This window comes from Chenopodium quinoa, unplaced genomic scaffold, assembly GCF_001683475.1.
Source record: "Chenopodium quinoa cultivar QQ74 unplaced genomic scaffold, ASM168347v1, whole genome shotgun sequence".
Lineage (NCBI taxonomy): Eukaryota > Viridiplantae > Streptophyta > Magnoliopsida > Caryophyllales > Amaranthaceae > Chenopodium > Chenopodium quinoa.
Genome location: NW_018743863.1, coordinates 966,175 through 986,917, shown reverse-complemented (window position 1 = coordinate 986,917; position 20,743 = coordinate 966,175). Strand labels below are relative to the sequence as shown.

General features: G+C 37.1%; 1 protein-coding gene across 2 annotated transcripts in view; it reads right to left on the bottom strand.

The window, feature by feature from the left end:
• Positions 1-6,242: 6,242 nt before the first annotated feature.
• LOC110686505 (methyltransferase-like protein 25) overlaps positions 6,243-20,743 on the bottom strand; it is a 36,980-nt gene continuing 22,479 nt past the window's right edge. Inside the window, exons 8-13 of one of the 2 annotated variants that reach the window (XM_021863126.1) lie at positions 15,247-15,421; positions 14,230-14,313; positions 11,891-12,008; positions 9,767-9,966; positions 7,121-7,313; positions 6,243-6,696 (exon numbers count right to left, since the gene is read on the bottom strand). In XM_021863126.1, coding sequence (XP_021718818.1) covers positions 7,128-7,313; positions 9,767-9,966; positions 11,891-12,008; positions 14,230-14,313; positions 15,247-15,421 — 763 coding nt within the window. In that variant the 3' untranslated portion in view covers positions 6,243-6,696; positions 7,121-7,127. Of the gene's footprint in view, positions 6,697-7,120; positions 7,314-9,766; positions 9,967-11,790; positions 12,009-14,229; positions 14,314-15,246; positions 15,422-20,743 lie in introns of those variants that run through there. The other variant, XM_021863127.1, reaches the window with a different exon arrangement.

Below are 20,743 nucleotides of genomic sequence, written 5' to 3'. Positions count from 1 at the left end.
GTGAGTGTACATATGTTTGGGCCAATTCAAGATCAGCAGTAGTTTCACTGAGCTTTTGTAATACTCCAATTTTTTTTTTGAACCAACGATTTTTCTAGTATAAAGTTTTAAATTTATAATTATTTTCAAATTTATATATTATAGAAAAAAAATTTAATAATTATTATTTTTATTTTCATTTTCGGATTTATTAAAAAAAAAAAAAAAAAAAAAAAAAAAAAAAAAAAAAACTGGTTTTAGATATTTACAGAAACTGATTTTGAAAACCAAAAAAAAAAACCAAAAAAAAAAAAAATTAAGCTTATCTTTTCAATAAAAACTAGCAACAACCTCAATTTGAATTGAGACTTATTTCCGGAATACTCTAGAGAAATTCAACCTAAGCTTTCTAAGTTATATATACACCTAAAGCCTAAAGCTGATACAATACCCATCTCTTTCAACTAACCAAGTCGTCATCCCCAACCGGTCTTTCGTCGGTAAGCGATGGTTTTCTTATTTTGATACACTGATCATTAAACCTTTTCATGATTTCTTACCCACTCAATTTCTGTAAACTTTTGCCTATTGTTGTAGTTGATGAACTGGAATTTTATTAAGAAAAGGGGTTGTTTTCTTCCAAGAAAAAAAAATAGACACCATTGAAATTTGCTTTAAAGAAGGAAAGCTATGAAGTTGGTGCGTGGGAATTGCAGTTCAAGAGGAGAAGATGTTGTAGTGGGCCACTAATTAAATCAATACTTTATAATTCTAACGCAGTTGACTTATAAGTGTTTTTTTTATTTCCGTCTCGTACTACTACTAACTTCGTATTAGACTATTAGCTATACGAGTAAGACTAATTTAGTTTTATCATCTAATTATTTATAGATGGAGGCTACTAGGTGAATGTCTCGGAGGTTACTTACCTTGAGATTTACGCGCAATTCAAGGTAATTTTCAATGTCCATCATCTTTAGAATCTCGTAAGGAAATTGTTTTAAATTATTGTGTGCCAACTATGTGCTTACGTAATTATATGTGATGGATGTGTTACCATATGATATTATGGAATCATATTATATACTAGTTTTCTATAATTGTGTACTAGTATAGTATTATTGAAAATTTGATTATTTGGTATCGTATGAGTTTTTTGTATATATAATTAAAATCTTGGGAATTTGGATGATTGATTATATGTGATTGATGGTCTCCAAGCCCTATTGGGAAACGAGTTGTGACTAGTATGTCTTGTAAAATGACTATGTTTTAATAATACTGCAATTAAAACATTGTTACTTGGGATTAAATTGATTTTGTGCAATACTCGTGTGCAATGTGATCGGACTTTTTAATCTAATTAAAATGTACATTAAATTAAGAAGGGAAATGAAACCCGAACGGGTGAAGAACAGGTTGCCCACTAGTGGTTATGGTTGCTACTAGTGGGTTTAAATTAATGTATATTGTTGTTTAGTCTTCCTCCTAATCACGGGGTATTAGTGAGGGGTGTGCACACTAGGGACATTCTGTTTAATTTATGGTCATTTGGGGTTACGCGCGACCCTCTGTAAAGTAGGTGGTGACAGGGACTAGTCCCGGCTTACTGGCGTTCTCTTTCCCTTTCTTAACTAAAGTAATAAATTTTATGTGACAACTTGATTTTGTCTTATTGTTATAATGTCGATGAAATTGTGTTGTGTAAAATGTTTTTTTTCGAACTAAAATTATTTACTTTACGGGATGGAGTTGGAATTACTCAGTTTATCTTATTTTGGGAGTTTTCTCTCTTTTCTTGTTTCTGATTTATTTTGCAGGTTGGTAAAAGGGTACTCGGGTACGTGTGAGGAGACGTTAGAATAATCACGTAGCTAAGACAATTTAGTTTAATTCCGAACTTATTTATTTTTCTTTTTAATTAATGTTTTTTTAAATGTTTTGCAATTTGGATGTAACGACTATTTTATTCTTGCCGCCACGCAGATCACTTAGTTTATAAAATGGTATTTTGTTTCACTTGCATTTATTTTCTACGGAAAATAAGTGTATCAGTAACACTCCTAAGGTTCGATGGTTGGTTTTGAAAGGTAAAAAGGGTTACTCTTATCAAGTTACAAAGACCCGAATTTTGGGGGTGTTACAGCTTTACCTCAACATTCTGGAAACCATTCCTATTCATGTCAATCAAAGCTTTCTTCACACTCTTCAAATTCTGTATAACTCTGCACATTCTAGTACCTTGGACCAGAATATTCTAAGCTTATCCAACCACATACTCAAAATCAGGAGCCTTACTCCACATGTTGAAATATCTGAAAGTTTTATTATTATTTCCAACCTCGGGGTAAACTGAAGCAATTCCAAGACAATGATCAAACTCCCCCTCATTAAAATAAACCATGTCAGAGTGCTGAAAACTAGTGAGCCATTTGTCATTCACCAGCCTTCTATCTATCTTTGAAAACACCCTCCTAGTGGCTTCTTGCTTGTTATTCCAAGTGAAAAAATTCCCACTACATTTTATGTCCTACAGTTGACACTCCAACACACATTCTCTAAACTCCTCCATTTCTCTAGCTCTCATAGGAGCTCCAATTCTTTCATCAACCTCCAAAACACAATTGAAGTCCCCCAGAACAATCCTAGTACAATCAACCATAGAATACAAATTCTTAATATTCTCCCATAATACCAATCTCTCAGCTGTTGTGTTAAAACCATAGACAAAAGTAACAACAAACCTAGTATCAGAATTCTTAAGGTGAACTTAGCAGTGCATAATCTAGCTTGTGCTCATCACTATGTCCAAATCAAACACTCCAAGTTTCCATCGTAACACAATTCTTCCATTAGGGTGCATGCTATTATTACATGAAAAACACAAACCTTCAAAAATACCAAGATATAAGCTCCCCATATTAGATGACTTAACCTTTACCAGGAGTCCAACTAAACCACAATTATAAGCCTAAATGACTTGTTTTATCCTTACATGCTTGCTGGTTTTGTTGGCCCCTCTCACATTCCATGCTAAGATTCTATCCATGTTGGCCAAGGGATGTTCCTTCCCCTACAACATGGACAGCTTATGTCTCCACCTCATCTTGTGCCTCCACCTCAACTTCCTCAAGCACTGCAAAAGAATTCCTCACCGGTACCTTAGCAACCACTGGTGGAGTCCACTTCTTAGGCTTCTCAGTAACTTGAAACCCCTGCTCATCAGCTTCTTTACTGCCACCTTTTTTTCACTTCCATCTTTCTACACAGGCTCGGTTTGCTTGGTTGTTTTATGGACCCAAGCTTTGGTCTGAATTACCCTTTTCTTTTGTGTCTTCTTCCTACAAGCATCAGCAGCATGTCCTACAATCTTGCACTTAGAGTAAATTACAGATTTCCAGTCATACTTCAATCTCACTTGTGTTAACACCCCTTTTTCATTCAAGAAGAACACCTCATTAAGAAAATTCTGAGAAATATTCACCTCAATCAAGACTCTTGCAAATCGCAGCTTTTCCCTCTTAACAGTTGTCTGGTCAACTTTTACAAATTTCCCAATTTTGCTAACAATTTTGCTCAAAGCCTTCTCACCCCAATACTTCAAATCTAAGTCCCGTACTTGAATCCAAATAGGAAGAAACTAGAATTCTTCTCTTTAGATTTTCACATCAGCCTCCCAAGGTTTCACAAAAATAGGTCTATTATAAAAAATAAAAAATAATAAAAAAAAACACCTTCTCCTATTCAACACTTTATCCCTGTTTTCCATAGTATGAATTCTGACCAAGAATATTCCCTTATCCATCAGTGACACTTTATCAACCCCCATTGATTTCCAAATTCTCCTAAAGAAACCCTCAATTATAGTCAAAGGTGGATTAACCCCACAAACATAACATATAATTGCCGAGTTCCAATAGTCAATTTCGTCTTGAATGTCACACAAATCAATATGAACACAATCCTCATTATTAAGAAAAATAGCATTATTTGCAGGCATAATATCAGATTGTAGTTCAACATGCAAATTCCTAGGCACATCATCAAATTGTATTGAACAAGCTGATTTTAGGGTCAAAACAGAGGTATTGAAATCATGGGTACCTGGGTTCATCTTTGATCCCGACTTAATAGCACTCATCCAATCAGAGATGTTCCTCCTTACTTCTGATTTCCTCTGCAATTCTTCCAATGAAGCTTCCGGAGTTAAAATTTGCTCCCAGAGAAAAACCATCAACATTTGGGTCTTCCATTTCCTCTTCCAAATTCTACGAAATCTCCTTCGTTTTCTTACTCTTCCTTGATTTATGTGTGATTTTCTGTTGGGTTTTCTCAATTTCTGAAGAAGAATGAACTTGTATGCCCACTGCCATGGCGTTCGAGCTTACGCGCTTAAAGGACTCACGCGCTCTTTCTCTCTCCGTTCTTGCTATGTTTCTACTCCTTTTTAGGCAATGTAACATTGCATCATGCATAATTGTAAGCACCTCTTTAAACCATTAGAGGCTGGCCAATTGACTCCCCTTAGGCTTCTCTCACGTAATCAATGATAGTTATCCTACCCGCATCACCAACAAAATGTTGGGAGGATCATCTCATTAGACAACATGTAATGTGTTTGGTCAATTAATCGGAGGAGTTTTAAAGGGAGTATTGTTATGTATCTATTGGTACATAAAAAGGGCATATTGATAACTTAGGAGGAAGTAGAAATGGAAGAATGTTATGTATTTGTTGGTACATAACATGACAATTCGTAAATATTTTAAAAATTAACATTAGTACCACTGAGATGTGAAATGTATCATTTTTATTAAAATAGTACTGTAAATAGTTAAAATTACACTAAAGATTGTTACAATGGTATACTTTTGAAGCTAATATATGTACCACTAGGTTGTGAAATTATGCCATTGGAGTATAATGGTATAATAGTAGTTGTAATGGTATTAAAATGACTATAATGGTACAATTAAAACCTGAAAATTAAAGTGTTAATATGTGGTCTCATCACCTTTTTATTGTACTAAGTTACCATTATGTCCATGTTATGTACCAATAGCTACATAACTTTCCTCCCTTTAAAATGCCTCATAACTTAGTACAACAAAAAGTGATGGGACCACAAATATTGCTTTAATTTTCAGGTTTTAATTATACCACTATAGTCATTTTAATACCACTACAACTAATTATTATACCATTACACTCTAATGGCATGATAACACAACCTAGTGGTGCGTATATTAGTTTCAAAAGTATAATATTGTAACAATCTTTAGTACAATTTTAACCATTTACAATACTATTGTATTAAAAATGATACATTTCACATCTCAGTGATACCAATGTTAATTTTTAGAGTATTTATAAATTGTCATGTTATGTACCATCAAATACATAACATTAATCCATTACTACTTCCTCAATGAATCGTCCTTAGGATGTGGTACTCGGCCTCTTGAACACCAAGTCTAAACGTTGAATGACATGTGTGTTTAAGTTATGTTGTCTCATGTTTACGTGCTTATATGCCTATATGTTACGTGTTTTTATGTGACAAAGGAAAATTAGGTCGAAAACTAACCTCCTAACATTGAACAAAATTTATAATCACTTAATAACCCTAATAAAAGTACTAAGGGCAAGTCAAGGATCAAACAACTAAGGAGAGGAAATGAAGACTGTAGATGATTTATGATTAAGCTAAACCAGAATCAAGCTAAGGGTTTGAAGGTTGAACTATGCTAAATCAAAACTCTAATAAAGGAGGAATCCAAATTCTAAAAGTACTAGGGAGTTGGGATCCACATGCAATCATGATTATCAAGCAAGATTGGGAATCAATCAATCAAAACTTTGTGAAGACTAGATAAAGGAGCCATTATTAGAAGTCATTTGATCACTATCCTCAAGCTATATTACCTTAGATCTATCCATTGGGAAGAAAAACAAGAAAATCACAATCAAATTCATCTAATTTAGTTGATCTTAACGGAGGGTCTCGCTCCAATCAAGATCAACAATGCAATTATACTTAAATCAAGGCTAAGCTAGCTAGACCAATCAATGCAAGTAAAAAGCAAACCTTATCCAATCAATCTAATCTCAAGGTAATCAACTAATCATTAATCAATTTCTCAAAATCAAACTCAATAATCAATCAAGCATGCTTCACCCTTTCCCTAGCTAAAGCTCTACTCATTACTCATGATTGTACTTAAACCTTCTTGGTCATAATAATTCCTTTTTTCTTCCAAAAATATTGGAATATCATATGCAATTATGTCATGGATGTAGTCAAGAATATCATCGCTAAAGGTTACATTCTAATTTTCCTCAAAAATTGGAACAAAATCTATCGCTGCTTCCATCTCCTAGAGGTTGACCCTTTATCCACCAAGTGTTTTAGGAACATTTTCCACAACAATGAATCACAAAGATCAATGAAAAATATTCAATTGATGAATTCTTGAATAAAAGAAAAACAAAAGGAAGGAATAGGTTGGTGTTTAGAAGACACCCATGGCAATCTCATCAACTCTAGGAGGAGCAACCGAGCAACATAAGGATTGCAGAGTCCATTACGGATGTAGCTAGGTATGGAAAAATCTTCTTCACCTGGCCCAATGTAATCAATTCTCGTATTCTTGTCCAAATGCCACAGGTAGAGAGCATAGCATTTCAAATGATACAATGTTCACCCAAGTGCATACCCTGCAGAAAAATTCAAATAATTTAGCACATGTCAAAAAATAGCAATGGAAATACAGTTATTAGGATGAAACTAAAACAAATCACGAAAGACTTTATCCAAAAATAAACAAAAATAAAACGGAAGACAATAGGCTTCATAAACATTGATGGTTGATAACATGCCAAGATTTTTTTAAACGTAGAGAGTGTCAAATCCATCCAAACCTAAAGCTTTAGTTTTGTTTGACATTTTCCTTCAAACTCTTGCATATTTGAAATTCAATGCTCAAAAAGATGGTACACAAGTTCAAATAGTTCATATACTTCTCTTTTAGCTGATTATTGAAGGTAACACTTTTACATGGAAGTAAAGATACGAAAGGGCTGTTTACTTGTACAGGATTACCAATACGCATTATAACAGATGAACAAGAAAGTATAAAACCTTGGTGCTAGATTGAGGTCTTCTGAGCAATAATTGCCAGATTTCTTGGTGACAAAACAGGATCAAAAATAGGCAACATGGAAACTTTGACATTTTCTTGCTCTTGTAGAAACAACAATCTATCCAGCAGTAAGAGTGTTTCGAAGACTGGCCCCAGAGCAGCTCGCAAAGACCAGTAAGGACCTACAAGCCCCTGTAATGGAAATACAAATTAAAGTTGAGACACATTATACAATAAATGACACTATCGAATGATACAGCAACCTAGCGACACATCATACAGCTTCAAACATGCACGACGGCACTGTATAACAAAAATCCAAGCAGCCAAATTGAGCATTTTAGCTATGTAGAGAATCTTAACAACCATCAACATAAATTATTTTATTCCATATTTTATCCACTTGAGTTCTTGTAATGGTGTAACTACTTATTCATGAATTAGTTTGACTTGAATACAAGAAAATGATTGAACACGTCAAAGCCCATCTAACAGCACACAATTCAACCAGTATTTACAGCCATCGAATGAAAAATACTGAAAAAGATTCAGCAGGATTTCTTTACATATATGGAACACATGAACTACCAAAATAAATGGGCAAATTGGTGACAGAGATTTTTTTTTTCACAAACTTTTATATATGGCTGGCCACACGGTGTGGCCAACCACAATTTTTTTTTTTTTAAAAAAAAAAATCCTTAACCACAAGTCTTCTCTCTCTCCTCTTTTCTTCTTCTTGAAGCCAGCCCACACAGCACCAACAATCCCTGCTCCACCCCATTTTCTCTCTCCTCTTTGCCAAATCGCTGCCAAATTAAAGTCTGGAATTGTAGTAATTGGGTGCCGAATTGCTGTTTGCGGTGAATGGGCGGTGAGTTGGTGTTGGTTGGTTTTTGTAGTAGAACTGTTCTTCTTCCATCCTCTTGTCTAGGCTATTATAATTTTTTTTATAAGTTAAGTTTACTTTAATTTATTAAAAAAAATAATTCAAGTCCTAGTACAATTAAGTTATTGTGTGTTATTCAATGCTGTTGTTGGAATGGCTGGCTTAGATTTAGGCACAGCGAATCGTTATGTTCATCAACTTCATCATCAGGGTCATCACCGGCCCGACCTCCACTTACATTTTTCATCTATAGGTTCATTTGAGAAATGTATAGAGTTTTACACAGTTAAGAGGTAAGTCTTTGTTTTTTGTTGTTGTTTTGATTGGGTTTTTTTTTTTTTTTTTTTTTTTTTGTTGGTTGTTTTGATTTGAAGTAGGGTTTTAGGGTTGAAGGTTGTAGAGAATTTTGTATTGGGGTTACTTCGTGAGGGGTTAATAGGTCGGTCAGGAGTTACTAGGCCAGTTAGGGGTTACTTAGCAGGGGTTACTAGGTCGGTTAGGGGTTATTAAAGGTTACTAGGTCAGTCAGGGGTTATTAGATCCGTCAGGGGTTACTTGTGTATTAGCTGGCCACCAATCACACACAAAACCTGTTTTTTATTTTTTATTTTTTTTTTTTTAAAGAATGGTGGTAGTAGTTCATTTAGAAATCTTTAAACCAAAAAAAAAAATCCCTTCTTGTTTTTTTTACTAAATTTTCATTTATGCTTCGTTTTTGTTTTTTTTATTTTGTTCTACTTGTCACTTTATTCCATTTTAAGCATACTCCCCTTACCATCATAACCCCTCTTACCCAAAAAATTTTACACTTTTCCACACCCGCCTTATCTTAAACCACTTACCTTTTTACACTCTTAATTTTCTTACACCCACCAACCTTTTTAAAATCTCTCGTTTTTTTCTAACACCCACTAATCTTTTTCAAAGTTTAAATTACGTATCTACAGTATGACAACAACAAAAAAAAAAAAAAAAAAAAAAAAAAAAAAAACAGAAGTATACAACTTGAAATTTAAGAAACTGTTGCATAAAGATTAGAAGCAGGATAACATTGCTAATTAATTGTGTTCAGGATTAGAGTACCCTCTTTGTGTTAACATAAAAGCCCACATTTAACAGAGTTATTAAAATTACAATCACCCTTCATAGGTCACCATTACCTTGTGGCTCTTCTTTCAAAGAGAAAAAGTGAAAGTGGGAATTTAAAAAGAAAAAAAAAAAAAAAGGAGTGAGAAATGATCATGTTATTGCCATAAAAAAAGTGAAAAGCATGCTAGATGAATTTAAAACGGAGGAAATATACAACTTAAAATTTAAGATACTAAGCATGCTAGATGGTCAGGCACTATCCCTAATGAAATCTTACAAATTGCATGAAGATTAGAAGCAGGATGAACATTGTTATTTAATAGTGTTTAGTACTAGAGTACCCCCTCTCTGTTAACATAAAAGGCCACATTTTATTAGATATTATATTTAAATAATATTGTTCAAATTACAATTACCCTTCATTGATTAAGTTCCATTCTAACTGACTATTAATTCCACATACTGCAAGGTCAACATTACTCGTGGCTTTTCCTTTTATGAGCGAAAATGAAAGTGGGAATTTAGAAAAGAATTCCTTCATTGCAGTTGTTCACTGCATTTTGGTGCCTACATCATACATTCACCAGTTTGGCAACTTAGCATGAATCATATTAAATTAAAGCACAAAACAAAAGTTTCTAAGGAAAAAAAGATGCAAGAGACATACAACAGATGTCTGACATTCTCTCCATAGTCCATTCAAATCCATATCCTGCAGAGGCTCAATGTGAAGATGACGGAGACCTGAGTGACTAAATTTTTCGAATAGGGTACATTTATCAGTCAAATTCCCAATTCTGTCAGAGAGATTGCACTTAAATCCAACAGTTGAAGAGTCCATCTCCACAGCTGTCCGGGGTATCTCATCTGCACCAAGCATAAAAAATACAAATAGTTAATATTGTGATAATATACATTGTGATAAATCCAATATCTTACTTACTGACATTTATTTAAATATATTAACAAAAAAGCATTGTCAAACTTGTGCTAAAAGTGAAAAGCGTAACAGCTATATAGGGACAGAGGAAGTACGTTACTTGCATAATTGACCAATATTCATATATAGCTTCACTCTTCATCACATGATCTTAAGTCTAGATTAATGAGCTCAAGGTTGCATCACCTACACCTACAGGGCTACAAATTACTTTCTCCATCATTACCAATTGAGGATCAGAATCTCTTAAATGACATTAAGCATTAAATAAATAAATAGGTAATTAAACAGCTACTAGATTTGTGATGCTTGGACTCATATGATATAAGGTATGGGTTCCAGATTCTAACACGAAAAGTTCTTAGACAAGGATATAGGATGTAATCAACTAGTGTCCAAATTTAAACGTTGAGCAAAAGGACATTAATTATGTATATTGAGAAGAGCTGCTTTTAAACAGAATCTTCTAAATATGTACTATATTGAGAAGAGCTGCTTTTAAACAGAATCTTCTAAAAATTAAAAATAAAAAAATAAAAAAAAACAAAAAATCAGAAAACTTCCTTTCTCCTACCATCTTCCTCCTACCTCCCTCCTACCATCTTCCTCCTACTTTCTGATCTCTCCTCCCTCCTACCATCTTCCTCCATTACCACCACCCAAAGCTCACCCCCTTCTTTCCTCCTCCTCCCTCAACCACGCCCCTTCCCCCCGAAAGACCTGCCGCCCCCCTTTTCCACAGCCACCTTGCTGCCCCTCCCCTTCCCCGTAGCCACCTTGCCCCTCAACCCCCATCCCCGAAACCCTTGTTCACCTTTGAGGGTAACGGAAATCGAACCCCCTCCCTTCTACACTTCCAAAACCAGCCCACCCCAGTATTCGAGCACCCTCTCTTTCTCTCTCCCTTCCCCACTGCCAAATCTAGTGGTCCTTCACCACTAAAACACCGGTTTCGAGGGGTGGGGGAAAGAGAGGGGGGTGGATTTCTAGGGTGAGGGTTTAGGGTGGTTTTGGAGTGGGGGGTTCGAGTTAGGAGCGATTTCGGGGGTGGGGCTGGGGAGGGGGGTCTGTTCTGGTCAAGTGGCTGTGGGAGGCGGGTGGTTTCGGCGGTGGGGCAGGGGAGGGGTGGTTGTCGGGGCAGGGTAAGGGAGTGGCTGCCGGGACGGAAATGGACGTGGGTGGGGAGTTCAGTTCGGCCGTTTCCCTGGTGGTGGTTGTGATGGAGTGATCATGGAGGAAGAGAGAGGAGAGAGAGAAGCAGGAGGGGAAGGGTGGCTGTTTTTTTTTTTTTTTTTTTTTTTTTTGTTAATTTTTTATTGTTTTTTTTTTTTTTTTTTTGACCAATCACAGGCCGCCACGTGTCATGTAACCTGTTATAACAGATTACATGACCGGTTGGGACCATTAAAAAAGAATGGGGGCTAAAGGTCAGATTATTAAAAAATATCTCAACGGTGGGATTATAAAAAACGAATGGCCCAAAGGTGGGATTATTCCCATGAATTTTACCTTTAAATTATAACTTGCAATGATAAAATTACAGATAGTTTAGGTCAAAGCCTCACAGGTATGATAGTAGAGAAACATAAATATTTTATCACATTCCTTCAGAAAAAAGATTTTTTTATCAGATTCAGCGCATCCTAAATTACAAGTGCTAACTATGGCAACAAAGATACCAGACAGAAAGACACAATATTATGCAAATAGTAAGATTGCAATGGGTGGTGTAAGAAGTCTGAGGACCCTACCTGGGCTGGATTAGACTCCAGCCTAAGCCCATGCAGCTTGTAATATCCTTTCTAAAATTGATAGAATAATTAAAAGAACAGACACAATAGCAAAATTTACTTTCTGCAGAGTCTGAAGGATTAGTAAAGCTCTTTTTCTGCTGGCGACACAAGGCTTTCCCTTGACGACCTATTGAAGGACTCGTGAAAAGAACTTCTGGATAATAACGATCAAGGACCTGCATAGAAAAGGAGTTTAAGGCTTGGTCAACCAATAACGGATATTTCAAAGTACTCCGTTCTTTTCTTTTTTTTTTTTTTTTTTTTTTTTTTTTTTGTATCTTCCTACTCTACATTTGATATGTAATTTTTTTAATCTTCCTACTTTTGCTTTATTCCTTTTATAGTAAAGAAAATGACTCACTTTTATACCTCAACTATGATGAGTGGCATTTATGCCACGATTTGGAGTTCCTTTTAACGGTCTTTTCCCATATTTGTCACTTCTTTGTTCTCTCTTTTAGGCTTTTTTCCTACTCTTTGTTTTCACTCTTCTCTTAGATTCCCACCCCCTTTTTAGTCCCTTTTTACCTTTGTTTACTTCTTCCATGTTTTGTGTAGGTTAACCTTGGTGATTTCTACAAAGGTGGAGCTTAGGAGTTAATTACATGGATTGCGAAGAGCCCATGGAGAGAGCACGTAAGTGAAGGCAGCGCTGGCGCGCAGTTCTGAGAGAGATCAAGTTTGAGGCAATAGACCACAAAGAGGGCGCACCATATGGGCATGCACCCTAAAGCAATAATTTTAGAGCTTGGAGGCAATAGCTCAGCGCGACTGTGCCACGACCACTAAGAGGGCGTGCTCCAAATCTGCGCGGGCACGCACCTCTGATTCATTGTTATAGCAAGTTTGAGGCATGAAGTTAGTGCACTTGTGTCACGACCACACCGCCGGTGCGCACGATCCCAGCGCAGGCGCGATGTTTCTAGGTCTACCTTTCCCGTACCCAGAAAAAAGCGGGCTCGCAATTTACTGCCAGGGCACACTCAATAAGTCGGTTTCTCCTATTTTAGGCCTCTTGTATAAATAGCTTTAATCTTCCCCCTTGGAAACTAATTACGATTTTAACTTAGATTAATTTCAGTAATATTAGAGAGGAGAAAAACTTAGTCTTATGATTTTGGATGATTTATAATCAACAACTTGAAGATTAATGAAGCTCCATTAGTAATTTCTATCTCTTATCTCTTTATTAACTTGCTTTATTTTCCTTATTCCCTTGTTGATTGTATGATTAGCTTGATTTTCAATATGATTAGTGGGTAGTTCCTCAACTAAGGGGATGGTAATAGCTTAGCTTGATGTTGAGCATGTTAAGGGATTGGGATTAAGGGTTGTTTAGTGATAAAAGTCTTTGTCTTTCATGATTTTCCAACTATTTCTCATGAATGGTCAATCAATAGTTGTAGTTGGGTGAGTTTGAACTTGATTAAGATAATAGTGTAATTAAGTGATGCTTATTGGATGATATGTTCCTATTTACCTCATTTCATGCTTGATTATGACGATAGTGTAATTGATTAAGATAATAGAGGTATTGCACGGATTTAGGGAGAGAAAAAGGGTTAGGAAATGATAAAGGAGGCAGAAGTGCAGAATGTAAGGTTAGTGGGTTTAGCTTTTATATGATAATTAAAATAAATGACCAAGCTCCTTACTATTCAGACTTCGATTCGGTTTTTATTTAATTCGGGTCGGACCTTACAGTGCCTCAAGATCCAACCCGTGTCCAAATCGGACTCGGATTCGGTTTTTTTTTATTTTTGGATTCGAGTCGAACTTTTTTCTTCGAATTGGGTTGGACTTGGATCGAATCTAATTATATTGTCATCCCTATGAGTTACACTCTCAAGATTTGATAGTTGAGTTTTCAAAGCTACAAAGGTTCAGTTACTTGTAGGGGTTACTTGTATGAGTTACTTATTCAAGGGTTACTTACTTAGTCAGTTAGCGCGTATTCTGAGAATAACCCTTCACCAAGTAACCCTTGAATAAGTAATCCCTGAATAAGTAACTCTTATAATTTACCCTGCCAAATGAGTAACTCGTGAATAAGTAACCCTTGACCAAACGAGTAACCCCGACGAGTAACCCTTGACCAAACGAGTAACCCCTGACCAAACGAGTGACCCCCTACAAAGAACCCTGGCCACATGGTGTGGCCAACCACATAAAAAATTGTGAAAAAGGGTTTTTCCTTTGTCAAAAAAAAATAAATAAATAAAAAATAAAAACACAAATTTTGGGGTTGTTACACTTAGATAAATATATTTGCTACTATGAATTCTTTAAAATAAGCACAATGCACATTCGAGCACAAAATTCTAACAGTTGAGCATGGGGAGCATTCAGAACAGTGACAATTACAAAAATTATCAAGAAGCTCAATAGTGGACATACCATCTGAAAGACAGCACGAAATCCATGCAAATCAAAATTTTGAATACCAGCATCCTTCTCCAAACTTCGCCATCTTTCAGCACTCTGGATTGGTAAGACTAGGAATCAAGGCTTGAAGACTACTCAATGATCTACAAAGCTAATATTGTAGAATGCAACAATAATTTTCCTATCCTTGAATGGTTAGGACTACAAAACAATACATACACACACACACTAAAGCATCCAATTGTTTGCAATCTCCGACCAAACCCAATATTAGGAAAATTTGTCAAAAATAAGCAAACCTTTGCTCGGTCTTCCCAAAATAAGCAAATCAAAACAAGTCGACATTTAAAGGATGTTTTCTTTAAATGAGTCATAATAGGCCATGTGTCATAATAGGATTGGTTTTTTAGGGGTAACAGTTGTTTAGGTTAATATGTCATGTGTCATAATAGAATTAGTTTTTTATATAATTTTAATAATGTTAATTATTCTAAATTAATTAACAAAAATAAACCTCCTCCAACGCCGACCCCATTCTCTCCCACTCCCTGAACGTTGGTCAACCACACTCCCTCCCCCACTCCCACCCCGACCCCGACCCCTTTCCCCCTGGAGGGCTGGTATGTAGTGGGGGTGGGTTGATTTTTATGTCAAAGAATGTTTAATAATGATTAATTACAATAAATAATTGATTAGTTACATTAAATAATTTTAAATTATATTATAAAAAAAAAGTGATTGGTTTGGTAGGTTGTAGGTCATTTGACTTATTTAAAGAAGACATCCCTTAAAAGTCGACTTATTTTGAGTTAATAATTAGGTTTGCTTATTTTGGGAAGACCGATCAAAGGTTTTCTTATTTTTAACAAATTTCCATATTATTTTTACTCTTTTAAGACCAGAGGAATAAATATGAAAAAGAGAATACTAAAGAAAGAGGAGGGGCTTGAATTGGAGAGAACTTCAAGATGTTCATGCTCTAATGTACCATTTCAAAAGAAATATTTTGGAAATAAACAGAAATTATACCTGGCAAGCGAGGTCACGTGCATTTTTACCAAGTGTAAAATTCATTAATCTAAGCCCCTTGCTCACAGGAAAACCACAGTTCAAATCACTGTTTTCACATCTACTTTCAGTTAGTAAGTTGTAGCAACAACCTATACTAACAACTGCCTTCACTTCCTTGCATTCTGCAAATGCCCTACAGAAACAGTACGCAGTAAGTGAATTCCATAAACATACTGGTGCTCTGCCAACAGATCAACATACAAAGTCTTCAATATAAACTAGCAAGCTAAATGCATCTGAGAGAATATATGACTGTGCAAAAGGTTATTAGAACATCATATTTTAGAAGGCATATCATGGTGATTTGAAACTGTGCACATAGGAATTCGAGAGGTACAAGGGAAAATCCTCTTTCTTATGCCAAACATGTCTAATTAAACTTCAAGGAACTGAGAGGAGATGTAGCATCAGTTTAGTCAGATTTGAGAAAGGTTGTACAGCTGTGAGCTCCTTCAAAAATCAGCTACTGGAGAGGGATGCAATTTAGGATGATCAAAAGGAAACTTTGTTCAAGGCACAGAAGAACATGAATCTGACTCGGAACTTTAAACAGAACAGAGGTGAGTATTAGGTTGGGGACTATGTTTATCTAAAGATTCAGCCTTACAGGAAAAAGTCCTTTGCTAAATGAATTTATCAAAACTTAGCTGTTTGATTTATGGGCTTTTGAGGTACTCAAGAGTAAGAAAGGTTTCTTATAGGTTGTACCTGCCTCATACGACAAGGCTTCACCCTGTATTCCATGTAACCCTTTGCTAAATAAATTTATCAAAACTTAGCTGTTTAATTTATGGGCTTTTGAGGTACTCGAGAGCAAGAAAGGTTTCTTATAGGTTGTACCTACCTCATACGACAAGGCTTCACCCTGTATTCCATGTACCCCAGCTCAAAGCTACTATAGGAAATGCTTGCTTCAGTGACTATTCCTACACAGATCACTGGTGACTTAGTATTTGATGCGAAACTTGATGCCTGGCTTCTACCACGGGGTGTTTTGGGAGTTAAGAATGCGACAAAAACAAAACTACAGAAGTTGTGCAGTTGACCTGTAGAATTGCGTGGGACCGCCACGTCTGCCACACTATGACGCCATATGGGAAACTTGGGTGCAAATGATAAAAAATTTCCTGATATCTTCAAGGTGGAAGATGTAATCAGGGGTAATGCAAGAAAACAGCCTAGTCAAAAATTTTCCACACCTTTACCCCCTAACCAACATTACAACCCTCTTAATATCATTTCGACTTAGGTTAGTTGAGTCACTAGTCGGTGGAGGGAGCTAGATTTCAATCATATTTAGAGAGCATGACTTGGTAAGATGTCGGGTTCCCCTTTGTCTTCATTGACTTATCTTTGTTCCGGCTCCTTTGCAGAGTCATGAGATGCTACCTCTAAGGGTGGATTTGAATCTAGATGAGAGAACGTGGTAAGATTGTATGGAATGCAGGGGGAGTGGAGCATGTTAGAGTTCTTTACACTTATCATGGTTTATCCTTCAATCAACCTTTGGCATCCCCTTGCGTGCTCACTTCTAATACTTAGAAAACTTGTCATTCATTTATGCTTGTTGTCTTTAAAAGCTCGATTTGATTATGATTTGTGTCGTGATCGTTGCTTTTCTCTTCCCTCTTTTCCTTGTCTTTGGCTTGTCTTGAACTCTTTTTTGCAAGAGTTGTGGGTCAAGCTCTTTGGAAACCCTCATGAGAGCATACTCGTCCTCATTGGCGACTTTGGGGTTTAAATGGCTTGTTGCTTATGCTAAAAGCAAATTCGGCTTCTTTGTTAGTTTTAGGGTCTTGTAGCTCTTTTTGCTTTAGGACAAGCAAGAGGCAAGTGTGGGGGAAGTTGATGAGTGGCATTTATGCCACGATTTAGAGCCCATTTTAGTCAATGGAGTGACTCAAGAGTACATTCAACTCAAGAATACATTCGACTCAAGATGTTCCCGTTCTCTTTAATAGGAAAAGGTTTGGAGTGGCTAAAGAAGGAGGTGCCTCCCAATTCTCTCACAACATGGGACCAAGTCACTTCGGCATTCTTAAGGCGGTTCTACAACCATAGGAAAACCGTCGAGGATCCTTGATTCAAGGCTTTCACCAAAAGAGTGGGGAGTCCGTAATGCGGCTTGAGAACGATACAAAGAGCTTCAACGTCAATGTCCACATCATAGGATCCCTAAGTATCAACTTATACATACCTTTTATGGCGGTCTTACACCCAAGGAAGAACAAGTCTAGATGCCAAAGTCGGCGGTCCTATCATGAACAAGGGAGAGGACGAAGTGGAATATATCATAGAGGAGGTCGCGAACACTATGAAGATTGGTATAAGGGTGATAGAGAGACTACCTCAAGCAAGGGCACAGTCTACTCATTGGAGCAAGCCAATGCAATCACCAATCTCACTACCCAAATCTCCAAAATGGCCAAGCAAATGGATGACCTAATGAAAGAGAGATCAATTTCTCAGGGTAAAAACCTCCTCTTCAACCAAGGGAGGCCAAGGTATGAGTTCTACCAACTCTAGCCACAATTCAATGCCTCCCGAGTGTGTTTTTTGTGATTTTTGTGGTAGTTATGATCATGATTCACAAGATTGCTTGTTTATTGATGCTTCCCAATCCCCTTCCCTTGAGAATGAGAATGACAATGATGTTGAACATGTGAACGCCTTACAATCCTCGCATAGGGAATATGGGGATGAGGCCTAACCCCAATCTAATGGGGAATTGGAATCAAAATTAAAACCATGGTTAGAATCCAAGTGGTGGTGGTTTTGATAACCAATACCAAGGGGAGGCCCTTCCAATCACAATTGAAGAGGCTACCCTAACCAAAGAGGCTATGGTAATCAAAACCAACAACACAACCCCTGCTACTATGACAATCAAAACCAAGGTTTTGATGATCAAAGTAACATGGGGAATAATCAACAAAGGAATGTTTCCAACCAAGGCACCGGGGGCAATAGGGCTCAAAATGCTTCTCACTATGCCCAAACCAATAGGCCTTCGGGTTTCCATAAACCCCAACTTCTTCCACCTTAACAACCTCTTCAACTTGAGGCTCCTTCAAATGACCCATTGATGGCTAAGCTTGATGCCATAATCAAAAGTCAAGAGGAGGATAGAAAATTTAGTAATGAGGAGAGGAAGCGAACAAATGCTCACATGAAAATGCTTGAAACTTAAATTGCTCAACTTGCATCTAGTTCATCTCCTTCTTCTTTTTCCCTTCCTAGTCAAGGGATTAGCCCTAAACCCATGTATGCCGTGACAACTAGGAGTGTGAAGGTGGTGGGGAGTGACCCCGTAGTAGATAAGACGACTCATGAGGGAGTTGGGATGAGTGGTGATGATGAAACTCCTTTGGTAAATGAGCATTTAAGTGAGGATAAGGAGGTTGAGGATGATAAGAGAGTTGAAGAGAAAATCTCTTCAAAAGATGCAACACCCCTACCTTTGAATAAACAACCAAGAGAGGAGAAATTTCCTTACCCCTCACGATTTGTAAGATCCAAACTTAATTTTCAATTTGTGAAGTTTTTAGATGTCATTAAGAATTTGCATGGTTCCCTTCCTTTTGTTGATGCTATGAAACAAATGCCCCACTACTCCAAATGCTTGAAAGATCTTTTGAGTGGGAGAAGGGAGAGTGAAACCGTGAAACTAACCGCAAATTGTAGTGCCATTCTTTTTAACAAACTTCCCACCTAATTGAAAGATTCGAGTAGTTTCTCCATTCCTTGTTCCATCAATGGTGTTAAGTTTGACAAGGCTTTAAGTGATTTGGGGGCGAGTGTGAGCCTCATGCCCTTTTCCGTCTACCAAAAGCTTAACGTAGGAACCCTTTTCCCCACGAATGTCACTCTCAGCTAACGGACCGATCTACAAAGTTCCCCATGGGAAAGGTCGAGGACATCCCCCCTAAGGTTGGAAAGTTTACATTTCCCGTGGACTTTTTTGTGCTAGAGATGGATGAGGATGAGAGGATTCTTGTTATTTTGGGTAGACCATTTCTAGCTACCTCTAGAGCAATCATTGATGTGAGGGAGGGTAAGCTAACTTTGAAAATTGATAATGAATCCATTGAATTTGATTGAATAGTGTCATGCAACAACCCTCCTCAAGTGGTGAATGTTTAAGAATTGATGTTCTTGATACCGTGCTTGATGATTTCTCTCATTTCCATATGCATGTTCCTAATGATACTTTTGAAAATGTTTTGTTGAATGTGCCCAAGGTAAGACCATAAAAAGAAGTGCTTGCGTATGAAGCAATGCTCAATGAGAAGGAAGCAATACATCCCCACTTGACCTCCATCATGAGGATGATAAGCAAGATGCTCTACAAGGTAAGAAAGCACCGACGGTAGACTTGAAACCTCTACCTTTGGGTCTTGAGGTACGCATTTCTTGACTTCAACAACACATTGATTTAGAGGAGGCTGCTAAGCCATGTAGGCAAAGGAAACTTAATCCTTCCATGCAAGAGGTTGTAAGGAAAGAAGTTTCCAAGCTACTTGATACGAGAATCATTTACCCAATAGCTCATAGTGATTGGGTATCCTCAGTTAGTGCCAAAAAGGAGGGATGGCGGTATTGGAATATGATAAGAATCAATTGATCCCAACCCGGCTTGTCACGGATTGGAGAATGTGTATTGACTATCGTCAATTAAACACAAGCACTTCCAAAGATAATTTTCCACTACCTTACATCGATCAAATGCTTGAGAGGCTTACAAGATATGCCTTCTTTTGCTTTCTCGATGGCGATTGGAGATTTTTCCAAATCCCCATAGATCCCAGAGATCAAGAGAAGACGATCCTCACATGTCCCTATAGTACTTTTGCTCACCATAGGATCCCATTCAGTCTTTGTAATGCCCCGCAACGTTTCAACGTTGCATGTGCATGATGTCCATTTTTAGTGATATGATTGAAGAAGAAATTGAAGTCTTCATGGATGACTTCTCCGTTTAGGGAGTCACCTATGAAGATTCTCTTTCCAACTTAACTCGTTGTTTAGAAAGATGTGAGAGGGCCAATCTCGTGTTGAATTGGGAAAAATGCCACTTCATGGTGGAAAGTGGCATAGTCCTTGGCCAAAAGATTTCCCAAGCAGGCATTGAGGTGGATAGGGCCAAGGTGAAGGTCATAGAGAAACTCCCTCCTCCCACCAATGTGAAGGAGGTGAGATCATTTCCTCGCCAAGCCGGCTTCTATCACCGTTTTATAAAAGATTTTTCTTTGATTTCTAAGCCCCTCACATCTCTCTTACAACAAGATAAGGAGTTTACATTTAATGAAAGTTGTTATGATGTATTTTGTAGGTTGAAGGAAGCTTTATGCACCACCCCCATGGTTCAAGGCCCCGATAGGTCCCTACCATTTGAGTTGATGTGTGACACGAGCGATGAGGCGATCAGATCGGTCTTGGGGCAACGGAAGGATGG